The 12,895-nt window shown below is 39.4% G+C and overlaps 1 protein-coding gene across 1 annotated transcript in view; it reads left to right on the forward strand.

The window, feature by feature from the left end:
- The window catches only part of Pi3K92E (phosphatidylinositol 3-kinase 92E), a 42,294-nt gene that overhangs the window by 17,413 nt on the left and 11,986 nt on the right, over positions 1–12,895 (forward strand). The window contains exons 4-11 of the mRNA XM_080276067.1: positions 2,874–3,085; positions 4,526–4,754; positions 5,075–5,190; positions 5,379–5,495; positions 6,289–6,414; positions 6,739–6,868; positions 8,927–9,120; positions 11,358–11,588. Of these exons, the coding sequence (XP_080132193.1) occupies positions 2,874–3,085; positions 4,526–4,754; positions 5,075–5,190; positions 5,379–5,495; positions 6,289–6,414; positions 6,739–6,868; positions 8,927–9,120; positions 11,358–11,588 (1,355 nt within the window). The remainder of the gene's footprint in view (positions 1–2,873; positions 3,086–4,525; positions 4,755–5,074; positions 5,191–5,378; positions 5,496–6,288; positions 6,415–6,738; positions 6,869–8,926; positions 9,121–11,357; positions 11,589–12,895) is intronic.

Consider the following 12,895-nt stretch of genomic DNA (forward strand, 5'->3'; position numbering starts at 1 on the left):
AAACATTCACACTATAGTCTTCCAATCTGGTTTAGGTCTCTTTGGTTGAATATGGCAGAGTATGTTCCGGTATCCAGTCTGGTCCCAGTTCCATGCTAGCAGTTATCTGTGTAGTTCTGGTACAGCTCCATACTGGTCACACTGTCACCACAACCGTTACACTATCTGTGCAAAACACACCATTTACTTCCACACAAACCACACCAACATTGCCACGCTCTCACATCAGCTACCACAGCATCACTTTACTACCACGTTCACCACACAAGTTGCTTTTATTTTTCCTGGAGTACATAAAGCTTGACAAAAATATGATGGAAGTAGATGGTAAGGAAATTGATCCACAAATGTACAAGTCGAGGATTATTTGATAGGAAGATTTTTTTTTTTTCTTTGGTGAAACCTTTTTTATGATACACTTATAGATTTTGTATTTCAGTTGTTTTGTGATAGCCACTTAATTTTTCCAAGTGGCAACAGTGATGTTGTTTATAGTAAACTAATTTGTTTAATATTCTTACTGTACTGTACAGGTATCATGCTAATAAAAAATACAGTACATCCTGTGATGCTTAATACGCTGTAGTCTGTACAGGCAGTTTTCATTGTAAGAAAGTAATGTGTTCTAAATTATCACAACTTTTTGCTTACATTTGGTACTGTAAATCTGGGGAATCAGGCAAATTATTTATATGGGTAACAATGGAATATTAATTGGTAGTTTTGTTTGTATTTGTATTTTGCTGAGGATTGAATGTTGAAAAGACAACTCATAATGAGGACTGCCAATGTTATAATATTAGAATGACCCACCCACGCTGATGGTATTGATGGTTACTGTAGCACAGAGCGTGTTATGAAGCTTCGGGGTTACTATGCAGCATGTCTAAAGGCTTCTTTTCTCGTCATCTTGTCACCAAAGTTGTTCTTGGCATGTTTAGGCACCCAGTAGTATGTTCCAGTGCTGCACAGAAGACTCACTCATCCTTGAATAATGGGCAGTCATATAATAACTAGTAAAATATAGATCCAACTAGGATTAACTTCTTGTGTGTGCTCATGCGTGCATGCATGCGTGTCCCCTCAGGTTCAGCTGGATGTGAACCTGGTGGATTGCAGGCTGAAGTTGCCCTGCTGCAGTTCACCATTCTCCTTTTGGGGGATAGGGAGGTAATCGAGGGACATTGTATAAAAGGGCATTGGAACTTCCATGTTGGATTGGTGCCACCACATGCAAGCAATCCTCCTTTACGACTGTCACCAGACCATTTTGTTCAGATGATTATTATATTATTATTATTATTATTTTCATTCTATTATTTTTTTTTTTGTCATTATTATTATTATTATTATTATTGTTAGTTTAGGATTAAATTATTATTTTATTATTGTTATTTTAGGATTTTCCTGAATTAAATAGAAATCATCTGGAGATGTTAAGAATAGTCATAGTGAAGGGGTCAAGTATTCAACATTCTTCTGTAATAAGTATTTTAGGCAGTAAGATGCATTCTGTAATGGCGTTATCTCTTGCAGCACACTGAATCAAAACAAAGACAGCCTAAGGTCAAGGTAATGTGAGTCATCTGTTTAGTTTGAGAAGAAGAAAAAAAAAAATGCCCCCCTGCTTTCCTCTCCATAGACTTGACAATAAGATCAGTTCATTATTGTTGAAAGTGTGTGTGAAATGTGAGTAAACTTCTTTTTTCAATATTATATTTATTATTTTTGAAGCTTGGAATGACAGAAACATATCTAACTTTTCTGTATCATTACTGGTTACATTGTTATACATGATGCAGGCTAATCACAGCTGACAGTTACAGATGTTCTGATAATAATGTAAACAAAAATTGGGCTTGCTTTATACTTTTACACACCCAGTTTTTTATGATACAAGCATCAGCCACATGAATTCACAGCAGCAGACACTGATGATATAGGGCACTGACCTGTGTCATTAGTGTCGTTTGCTTTGGATTCATCAACTCGAGCCATAGTTCATGACACTTCTTCCCTAGCAGTAAGTCAGGGAGAGAAAAGCAGGAGAGGCAACAGAGTTCTTGGCACTGATGGTACAAAAATTTATCCATGTTTTTGGTGTTTGAACTCCATAAATGTTTTTGGTTTTATTCCCTTCAGTCTGGTTATGTATGACACTCGGTATTTTATTTCTGAGACCTCCAGATGATTTTCTTCAGCTCTGGAAGGACCATTTGTAGTGAAGAGGGTGAGGAGCAATTTCCATTTACCTCTCCACAACCTCGTCACCTCCTGATCTGATTAAATGTGTCTGAAGGTAGCAGAAATAGAATACCAGTGTGCATCATTAGATTGAAGGAGTTAGGTTATAGAAATTGTTATGATCGTTATTTTGGCCCTATGTTCATGATATTTTCACTGTTATTTGTTTTTGCATGGCACTTGATACCAAACCATACAGTCTGATATTTAGGTGAGCATCTATTAAAATTCAGTATGGGTAGAGCTTGATATCTGTTAGAGCATTTGGTTTTCTATTTTCCCTAATAGTGAGACCAGTTTCACTAACAGAAATAATATCCCTCCTGTAGAACTGACTTGCTTTTGCAGAAAGGACAAGAGACATGGAAAGCATCTGCACTCTCCTCTCCTTGTCCTTCCCACAAAAATGAATCTTACCTACAATAGGGCTCTGTTAGCAGTTCTGTTTGTGAATCTGTGTACTAGTTATTATGGTCCTGCTCAGAAATGCCCCTTTTCCTTCCAAGAAAAAATGAAACGCTTATGACCGAGAGTTGGTCACATGCTAAGCAGTGCTTCTTCCTTCTAATCTTACTTTGCTTTGTCATGTATGTCTGCCTTCTGATTCTACCTTAGTGTCTTAATGTCAGGTGGAGGGAGCGATTTTGGCAGTGTGGGCATGGGCAGACCACAGCCACCCCCCTTCCCACAGTACAGCATGCAGGGGCTGGGGATGGAGTTCGGGGGGCTGAGTGTCCACCACAACACCCCTGCCACTGTGCAGGTGGACTTCCTCATGCCCAACAGCATCATCATCCAGCACAGTGTCAGCACCAGTGCACCGCTTGTTGAAATTAAGGAGGTCAGCATATAACCAGTTTAGTTATTTATTTTATATGATTATTTGCTTTTGTTGCTGTGTTTTATTTCTGGTGGTAGGTGGAGATGCCCACCATCCACTTAACCCATTGACTGCGGCTGTATCATATATGATATCTGAGTCCAAATGGCTCTCACTGTGGCTGTATCATATATGATTTCCTGCTTTCAAAAATTCTGCCGTCAGAAATGGCACAAAATAAATCAGCTAGCAATTCATTGCACCCTATAGAATATTGCCATACATAGATTATGCATTTTTACGAGGTGCAGAGCTCAGCTCAGTTACCTACAAAATGCCGAAGGTAAAGGTACGAAACCTTCTCCATGCCGCCTCTAGCAGTAGCCCGAGCAAATATTGGATGAAATATCTGGATGAGTTTCGTAATGATAGTGAATTGTTGTTAGATGATGACAAGGATGGTTCAGATGCTGTTTTACATCTTGTCTGATCGCAAGATTGACACCGAGGACACAGTGCAACCATTACACATCGTTCGCCTGGCACCACCGCACAGAGAATATTTATTACTTCATGGACCTGTATCAGAGGTTATTATTATTATTTTTTGCTATATTGTGTTATATACCATTGAACTCGGGATTTTTTTCTCTATCTTTTGGCAATATTATTTTTTTTCTAATATTTTTTTCTAAATATTTTAAAACTGCCGCACACAGGATGTACATGTAAACAAACACTGACGCAGTGAATGGGTTAATGTAGTTTCATCCTCAGGGAACTACATATACACTGAGTGACAAGCCAAGTGGTGTCCATTATCCCTGGAAGTCATTTATACTACTATACCATGTTAGGTAGTAACCATTCAACAGACAAATAGATCCTTGGTGATAGGGCATTTTAGATTAAGGAACTCCAGCGAGATTGTTCCATATAAGGGTTCAGTTCAAGGGGCGGTTGGGGTTGATTGATCAAATAATGCCACTCAATAATAGGCAGCAAGTCATTGTAGCTGTAGGCTGTGTAGCTACCCTTTGGACCCTTTGCTCTTGTTGGAGCAATAAAAGTGTAATTCTGTAGGGAAATTGGTTTAGATTTGTTGTTTAAGGGGAGAGAATATATCTGTATTGAAACTGTGTTTGTGGGTTTAGTTCATCTGTTTGAACAGTTAATGAAAATTATGCAATCGTGACACTAGATTTACTCAGGCAAGTGTGTGTGAAGTCTTCCTTTAAGGAAAATACCAGGAAAATATGCAGGTGGCTTGGAAGTAGAGCCATGTGTCTGGGTGTTTGAAAGATGTGTGAATGATTTCAATTATCCATTTTACTGAGCAAATTGTTGATAAGTCCATTCTCTATTGTACTTTGTTTCCTTGTTTTCTTGACTCGACCTCATGTCATGCCAAGTTGGAGAAAAAGGTCTGAACAGTGATGATGACAGTGTTGATATTTTCAGGAATTATGGGACCGTGCCAGCGAGCTTCCATTGTTTGGCATTCTTCATGACCTCTCCTCCTACCACTTTGCTTGCATCAGTCAGAAAGCTGAGCTGATTGAGTTGATGGACGAAACAAAATGTCTGCAGGAGATAAATCCGTTTATGATGATTCTGAAGCTGGTGGAGAGGAAGGGTAATGAGACTGAAAAATTGCTCAACTCACAGATTGGACAACTGATTGGTAAAGGTAAGCAGAAGTCAGAGTACTTGTTGTTGTTGTGCCCCTGTTCTCATTTGGATTTGAGTGTAATGGACTATAGGCTGAAGTTGCCCTTGTTTCGCAGTCCATCTTCTCAGGGAACAGGGGACAGTTTAAGGAAGTTTATAAAACACATCAGCTGATCTGCATGGTTATATCGGTGCTACCATGTGAAGGTATCCCTCTTTAGCACCAGACAGAAGACTTAACATGTGGGGATGGATTCTCATTGCTTGAATATTGATGATAGAAATAGTGGAAAGTAGGGATAATGTGCACAGACTAATTCTTACCCATTTCTTTTCCAGACCTCCAGAAGTTTGATGCACTGAAGAACCCTGAAGTCAATGAATTCCGGTGGAAGATGAAGAATTTGTGTGATGATGTTGTGACAGCCAGGAACAAAATGAATTGGACACAGCAGGTAATATTTTCATGCATATATGGTGAGTTTTGTTTGCAGTTTGCTCCCCTATGTCTCTCAAGTACATATTGACATGGATTGTAAATTTGACAGTTATTTACCTGTTGTAGTTTTGTGTTTGTGTGATATTTGTGACATTTTTTTTTTTAGTGTGAGAATGATGATGATAATGTGAACTTTTTCCTCAGGTGCAGTACCAGTACCCAGCCAGGATAGCAACCAACCCAGAGCTGCCCAAGTATGTCACTGACAGATTGGTGGATGGCCAGTTGTTACTCTCGGTCCAGTTTCATACTTCAATGGAGGTGAGCATGAGGTTTACATACACTTTAGAGTAAAAGTTTTCATAATGTTTAATCTCTTTTACTTGTTAGTTTATCTGTCAGTCAGTCTGTATATTGCCAGATTCATTAATCCTGTAAGGAATGGCCAAACAAATCGCCTCTGTGGCACCCTGTCCTCTGCCATTTGGCTGCCCTCCCTCCAGTTCACCCCTCCCCCCTCATATATATCCACTGCATCCCTTATTGGTCCCCCCTCCATCTCACTCACATATATTCCACTAGTCATTGTCTCCTTCTCCATCCTCTCCACGTAGCCAAACCATCTCAAAATATTGCTGCTAGTAATCAAAGCCATATCAGCACCACAACGGTTCTTTACTTCCTTATTTCTCTCTCTCTCTCTCTCTCTCTCTCTCTCTCTCTCTCTCCATGTAAATCTACTTTGCTGGCTAATATTCCTAAGCTGAGAGTGCTTTAGTACTGGTATGTTTCTCTGCTCATAGGTGATTCTCATTTGTATAATGCATTTGAAAGGAAAATGGATGGTTGTAAAGAAAAACTTAAAGATAAGCATTTTTTAGCTACTGAAGCATATTAAAGTTTGATGAGTAATATCATTGTTGAGAATGTTTTGATTATACAGAAATGCAGATAATGATTATTAAGTTGATTTAGGTAGATAGATTAGTGCAATTCCTATTTTAACCCACCCACCTCATTTAATGGTGGTAAGTAAGGTTAGGTTGATTGTGATGATGATGATGATGCTTGCTGGTACTGTACTATATACTATCCCGTGCTTCTACTTCCACAGGTTCAGCCAACTTATACATTTCGTGTTCCTTCAAATATAATGACCAGCGACTTCCTGGACATGGCCATAACTAAGTTGGCCACAAGATTTGTTCTGGATAAGCCAGTGGAAAGTTATATACTGAAGGTGAGCAAGATTTCATATGTACAGTATACTACTCTCTCTCATATTGCATAGGAGGGAATGAATTATACTGTAATGGCTTATATGATTATATTCTTCCCTGTATTTCTCTCATATTTCTGGAAGCACAGTACATACTGTATTGAAGGTGAGGATGATATATGTTGGATGTAAACATATGTCACATTTTAGCACGAACTACAATATTTAGCACGTGGTTCCATATAACCTATCTTGTGTTAAACAGAGACCCTGCTGTATATGTATGTAAATAATTTCTGCCATTTGTATGCGAGTGAATATCTACAATGGCTCATATCTCTCTAGACCCCTGGAAGAGAAGAGTACCTGATCGCTGATGGGCCATTGTCACAGTACATGTATATCCGAGAGCATGTTTGTCAAGGGGACTACTCAACCATACCTTTGGTTATTGTCGACCGCGGCACCATCAGAGGTTAGTGTTATTTGAATAGGCTATATTAATCCTTTTTTGATGTGGGTGTGATTAAATGTGTAAAGGTAAATACTTTGAGATAGTTTGGCCATGTGGAGAGGAGAGAGAATGAGAGTGCATGTGAGTGAGGTAGAAGGGGGAGACCAAGGATGAGATGGAGGGATGGAGTGAAGTGGTGTATGAGGCAGGGGATGTGAGTTGTAGGGAGGGCAGCCAAATGGCAGATGACAGGGATATGGAGGCAGTTTATTAGTGGCCACCTCTTACAGCATTAAGGCATCTGGCAGTAGAAAGATATTAACCCTGTGAAGTACTGTATGTTAGTTTAATAAGTGTTCTCTCTATATGTGTGCAGTTATGGTGATTCTTTCAGGTAGGTATATACTGTCTCTATGATAAGGACTGTAAGATTGAACTGGAATTCCATGGGTTTGAATGATATGTGGACGAGTATGTGGCCCATTTCACTTGGCATGCTGGTGATGGTTCTTCCACACTGTTGTTTCTCTTTCCGTGTTTTAACCCAACAACCGCTGTGTTTGCTTTCCTGGTCTACCTCCCCCATGGGCAGAAAAACAATGGGAACATTTTTTTTCTCACAAATAATTTTTGGTCATATGAAATGAAAGGATGCATGGAAAAGTATAGGAAGAACAGATACAGTATGAGTTCATTATTTAGCTTAGTTCAGCCATGGTTGATGGTAGGTGGGGGTGCTCACCATCCACTCACTCGATATGGTGCTGGTCATGGGTGTCTGCCCTTTCCTCTCCTTCTTTCTTTCCATCATTCCTCTTCAATCTTCCTTTATTTTATTCTTTCCTTGTCCTTCTGCCTACGGGTGACTTTACACTCCCTCTTCTGTCTTTCCTTCCTTCCTTCTTTCCTCTTCCTTCTGCCTATGGGTGACTGTACAGTGAGTGACAAGCCAAATGGTTTCCTGTACACCAGGAAACCATTTACTACTCTGGGTGGTAACCATCTAACCAAATTATGGTGCCTGGTGGTTTAGTGAGTAATTACAGTGCTCCAGTCGGATTGAGCCAGTGAAGATTTATATCCAAGGGATGGTTGGGGTTTATTGCTCATGTAATGGCATTCAGGGGTGAGTGAGGCTGGTCACTCTCATCTTGAATGTCACGACCAACTTGCCTAGCCCTGGGTTCCTAAGCTTCTCATGGGGCAATGTAGGATTGGATGATGGATGGATGGTTCAGCCATGGTGAAGTATTGAAGTTGCACATCTGGCCTCACCCCTCCATATTAGTAATAGGGAGATACCAAGGATGTGGATGGTGGCGGGATGCATGGGTGGTGATGGAAATAGCTCAGTTGAGATGCCAAACGGCATTAGAAATGCGCCCATTAAAGAAGAACTTGCTTATATGATGTATGTAGTAGGTAAAAGTTTTACATCATGTGAAGTTTGTAAAAGTTATCAGTTAAGATTTTCCTTCATTCCATCATTAAATGTCTGAACTAAGTGGCATAGTACTATACTCTAATACTTATTAAAAGAGAAAAAAAAAATACGATTTATGGAAGCATGATGTTTACGGTGTTACTTTGTTCCTCTAATGTTTAACGGTGAACCCCTTCACTATGATTGTGTTTTTTTAAAATCTGTTTTTGCTGTGATTTTATTCATTTTAGGGAAGATCTCTCATACTGACCGGGTTACTGAAGGCTACAGTATTTCTAAATCCTTCAGTTTGAAATTAACCCCAAAATTGAGTATTGTCATCTGTTGGTAGAAAAAATGAAATAAAAACTAGGTCCCCAGAATCAGAGAGTTCGTTTTGAGAATATTTATAAGTGGCTTTTGACTGCAACCATGAAAGAACCCATTCTTGAGAACAGTAGTAAATTTTTAAAATGATGAGGGTATGTGCAATAATATTTTGTTTTTCTCATATTTGCAGTTGACATTGAAGATATTTACAGGTGGATACAACACTTTGGAATGAAATGATGGAACATTCATTGTTAGGAACAGTGCCAAATTTTGATGATGATCATGGTGTCTACAGTAATATCTTGTTTTTCTGATGTTTGCAGTTGACATTGAAAATATTTATGGGCGGATAGAAGACTTTGGAATGAAACCATGGAAGAACTCCTTCTCGGGGACGACATTAAACAAGAAGAAGAATGTGAAATTTGTGTCATCGTGGAGTATCGAGGAGGACTACCACATACTCATCGGCACTGTCTCCAACGTGGTCGCACCTTATGATGAGGAACAGCAGGAGGTGGGTCTGTCTTTTTTTAATGCCCTATAAGTCTCTGGCTGAGAGCAAGAAGGGCCATGATGCCCCCAAATGCCAATTCCAAGTTTGGCCTAGTGATGTACTGTACTTCTCAGTGGTAAGAGCACCAATCTCAATACTAATAGTCGAGGGTTTGAGTTGTATTCCTCGTACAAGCATACAGTGAATTATTTTTTTTAAAAGGATTGAATGTTTTCTATTGCTTCACTTGAAAAATAAGTTTTTCTTTGGACATTGGCCCTTCCTGCACTTAGCTGGAGAATTAACACTCAGGCTCATATGACTTATTCTCCGCTGAATGATGAGGAACAGCATGAGGTGGATTTTTCTTTATTTGAGGCCCACGGTAATACTCATAGGCTACAGTGGCTCACTCCTTACTGAATCCTAGCTGGAATAGACTGGATAGAGTAGTAGAGTTGTCCTGATCAGGAAACTAACAGAGGAGCAGTAGGAGGTGAGTGACTGTTATGAGACCCCATTGTTAACACTCATGTTCCTATGACTCATTTTCAGATGAATAAAACTGTTTGCTGTCAGAGTTCTTGAATTTTTCCAATCATGAGAGGGTTAATGGTGAATATTACAGATCATTATTCTCTTGTATGTTGTTTATATCAATTACATAGCATATACATCATCATCAGTCCTTTTTTCCCCATATTATATCATATACATCATCATCATCAGTCCTATTTTTCCCCATATTATATCAGTTACATATCATGCACATCGTCATCATCAATCCTATTTTTCCCCATTTAAACAGGACCATTGGAGCCCACAGCTAGGTTATTCAGTCCTGACATTTAAGGTGATGGTGACCTGCATTACTAACCCCTGAGTGGAATTATACAAGTAAGAAACTACAACACTTCCTCTGATGGAAACCCATACAGACTCCATCCAGTTGGAGTCCCATAACCCACTAAACCTCCATTTATCATTCAGTTATATTGTTACCACCCAGCTTAGTAAATGGCTTCTTGAATTACAGGAAACCATTAGTCTTGTTACATGGTGTAGGGTCACCTGAAAAGAGAGAGAGAGAGAGAGAGAAAGAGAGAGAGAGAGAGAGCAGTACACTGAGTGAGTGAATGATAGGCAACCCCACCTACCACAGGGCATGTATATAGCTTACAGGTAAACTATATTTTAATTTACCAGTTACATAAATAAATTGGTAAGGAAGAGGTACCACAAAGCTTTCGTAATCATTGAGCCCAGGAATGTATTTTTAATTTTATTCCATTTTTAAATTATTTTGTTGAGCTTAGGATAATCCTTGAACTTGAAGAATGAAATATAGCCTAATGTAGTAATGGTAGTAGTAGCTTCAGCATTTATCTTTAACGTGAACCCTGTGGACTTCAGGCTTAAGTTGTCTTTCTCCTGCAGTCCACTATCCCTCTTTTGGAGGATAGGAAGGGGTCGAGGGACATTTGTATAACCAAGCATCTCCACAGCCCAGTCGTATCTCTGCCACCATTTGAAGGTCCCCATGTCCAACATCAAAGCCTTATTAAACCCTTTCAGTGCAAGAGACCTTTCCCAAACTAAATAAAATTGTCTTGTAACTGCAGATGTAAAGTAAAAAAGGTGTCAACCTGATTCACTTAGTTAACTGACAAGAAGATGGAGTTACTTGGAGAGACAGACAGTCATATTAGGAAGTAAAATAGGCTTGTGGTGTTCATGTGAATGTGATTGAAAGTGTTATGAGAAATACTTTGAAACGGTGTGGTGTGGAGAGGATGGAGAATGGGAGACTGGCAAGAAGAGTGTATGTGAATGAGGAGAGGGGAGAGTAAGGATAAGATAAAAAAATGAAGTGGGAGAGGTACATGAGAAAAGGGGATGCAAATTGGAGGGAGGGATTAAGGCTTCTGGCAATTTATAGATAGAAAGACTGACAAGTATATGACCCTGACATCCCACAGGCATTCCTGATTGTAAGTAAATAATAGGTTTTTGTAATACCAGAAGTGAAACTACTGTTGCTACTTAAAGTTTTAGGAAGTGGCAAATTTTCATAAATAGCACTGTAACTTTAATAGGCAGTACTGTAGTTGTGTTAACTTACTACTGGTGACTTGACAGTAAGAGAGGGAGAGAGATGGAGATATTAAAAAGGTTACTTATTTTTTCAAAAAATATATTGAAGCTCGTCATGACATATTCTCTAGTTTGTTGAAGGTGACCATAATTTGTGTTCTCAGCTCCAGCTTGTGATTGAGGCTGGGCTTTACCATGGGGGACGTGCATTGTGTGAGACGAGGACCACACAGGAGATCCCCATTATCCAGGGCACCGGCAAGGTGGAAGAGAACCTTTCTTTCTCCATAGCAGTCTGCAATATTCCTCGCAATGCACGCCTCTGCTTGGCCATCTATGAAGTCAGTCGTAGCTCCAAGACCACCAAGGCTCGATCATCAATTGGTAGTAGACAGGTTTGTGAGTTTAACTTTTTTGTACTGACTGCATCATATTCTTGTTTCTAAAGTGCTAGAAACCAAAGAAATGGATTTACTTAAGGAAAATTAAAAATGTTGGACAAAGTAGTGCATGGTGTGTGGGCTTATTGCAAATGAGGGGAGAGTTGCATTCCTACAGTCAGAAAAATGAGTTGGCTGTGTGTATGTTGTAGATGGGCCCATTGTTGGGAAGTGATAAAAACTTTTAAAGGGCTAATAATGAGGGAGTAGTAAAATTTAAGAGTTTTCACTCTTAGTGCATTGAGTGTGAAAAGGGTTTTTTGAGTGATTTTTCTTCATGAACTGATAGGGGGAAAAAAAATGACTCACAGTATGTGACAAATTTACATGTTGACGTAAGAAGTTAGGTAAGATAATTATATTATGTGAGTTCATATCTTGTGAATTATGTTATCATACAGATTTATACTGCATAGTTTAAATGTTTTTATTATTAAAGGTTACTGCTGTCATGTTTACCATAGAAGTTGTACGCAGTTGCCAGCTACATTTTGGAGTTTGTGGATATGGTTGCAGTTCCACTGGCAATTCTTGGGGATCATGGTGCTTCCATTGCAGTATATATGGATTATTATAGGCCTTATGTTAATTTTGTTCATGTGCTTTAAATATAACTAACTTTTATTCTTGATTAATTGTGGTAGGTGGGGGTGCTCACCATCCATTCACTCAATGTAATCCTCATCACAGGTGACTGCCCTTTCCTCTCTTTCTTCCTTCTTCCCTTCCTTCCTTCCTCTTCTGTCTTTCTTTCCTTCTTCCCTTCCTTCCTCTTCTGTCTTTCTTTCATTCTTCCCTTCCTTCCTCTTCTCTCTTTCTTCCCTTCTTTTCTTCCTCTTCCTTCTGTCTATGGGTGATTTTTCTTCCTCATCCTTCTGTCAATAGGTGACTCTTTTCTTCCTCTTCTGTCTACAGGTGACTGTATACTGAGTGACAAACCAAATTGTGCTAACCATATATCTAAACTATGGTGCCTGGTGGTTTAGTGGATAATTAAGGGCTTTAGCTGGATTGAGCCGTGTAGGTTTACATCCAAGGGGTGGTTGGGGTTTATTGCTCTCACAATGCCACTCAGGGATGAGTGAGGCTGGTCACTCTCATCATAAATGTCAGGACCAACTTGCCTAGCCCCTGGTTTCTACGCTTCTCGTGGGGCAACACAGGATTAGATGATGTATGTATGTATAGTGGATTCAAATTTCCTTACATAGAATAATGGGTGATAAGCTGGTGGTCGGCTAACACTAAATTCCCTTTTTCTC

Source organism: Coenobita brevimanus, chromosome 63 (genome assembly GCF_032717465.1).
Source record: "Coenobita brevimanus isolate Jiangsu-jjx chromosome 63, ASM3271746v2, whole genome shotgun sequence".
Lineage (NCBI taxonomy): Eukaryota > Metazoa > Arthropoda > Malacostraca > Decapoda > Coenobitidae > Coenobita > Coenobita brevimanus.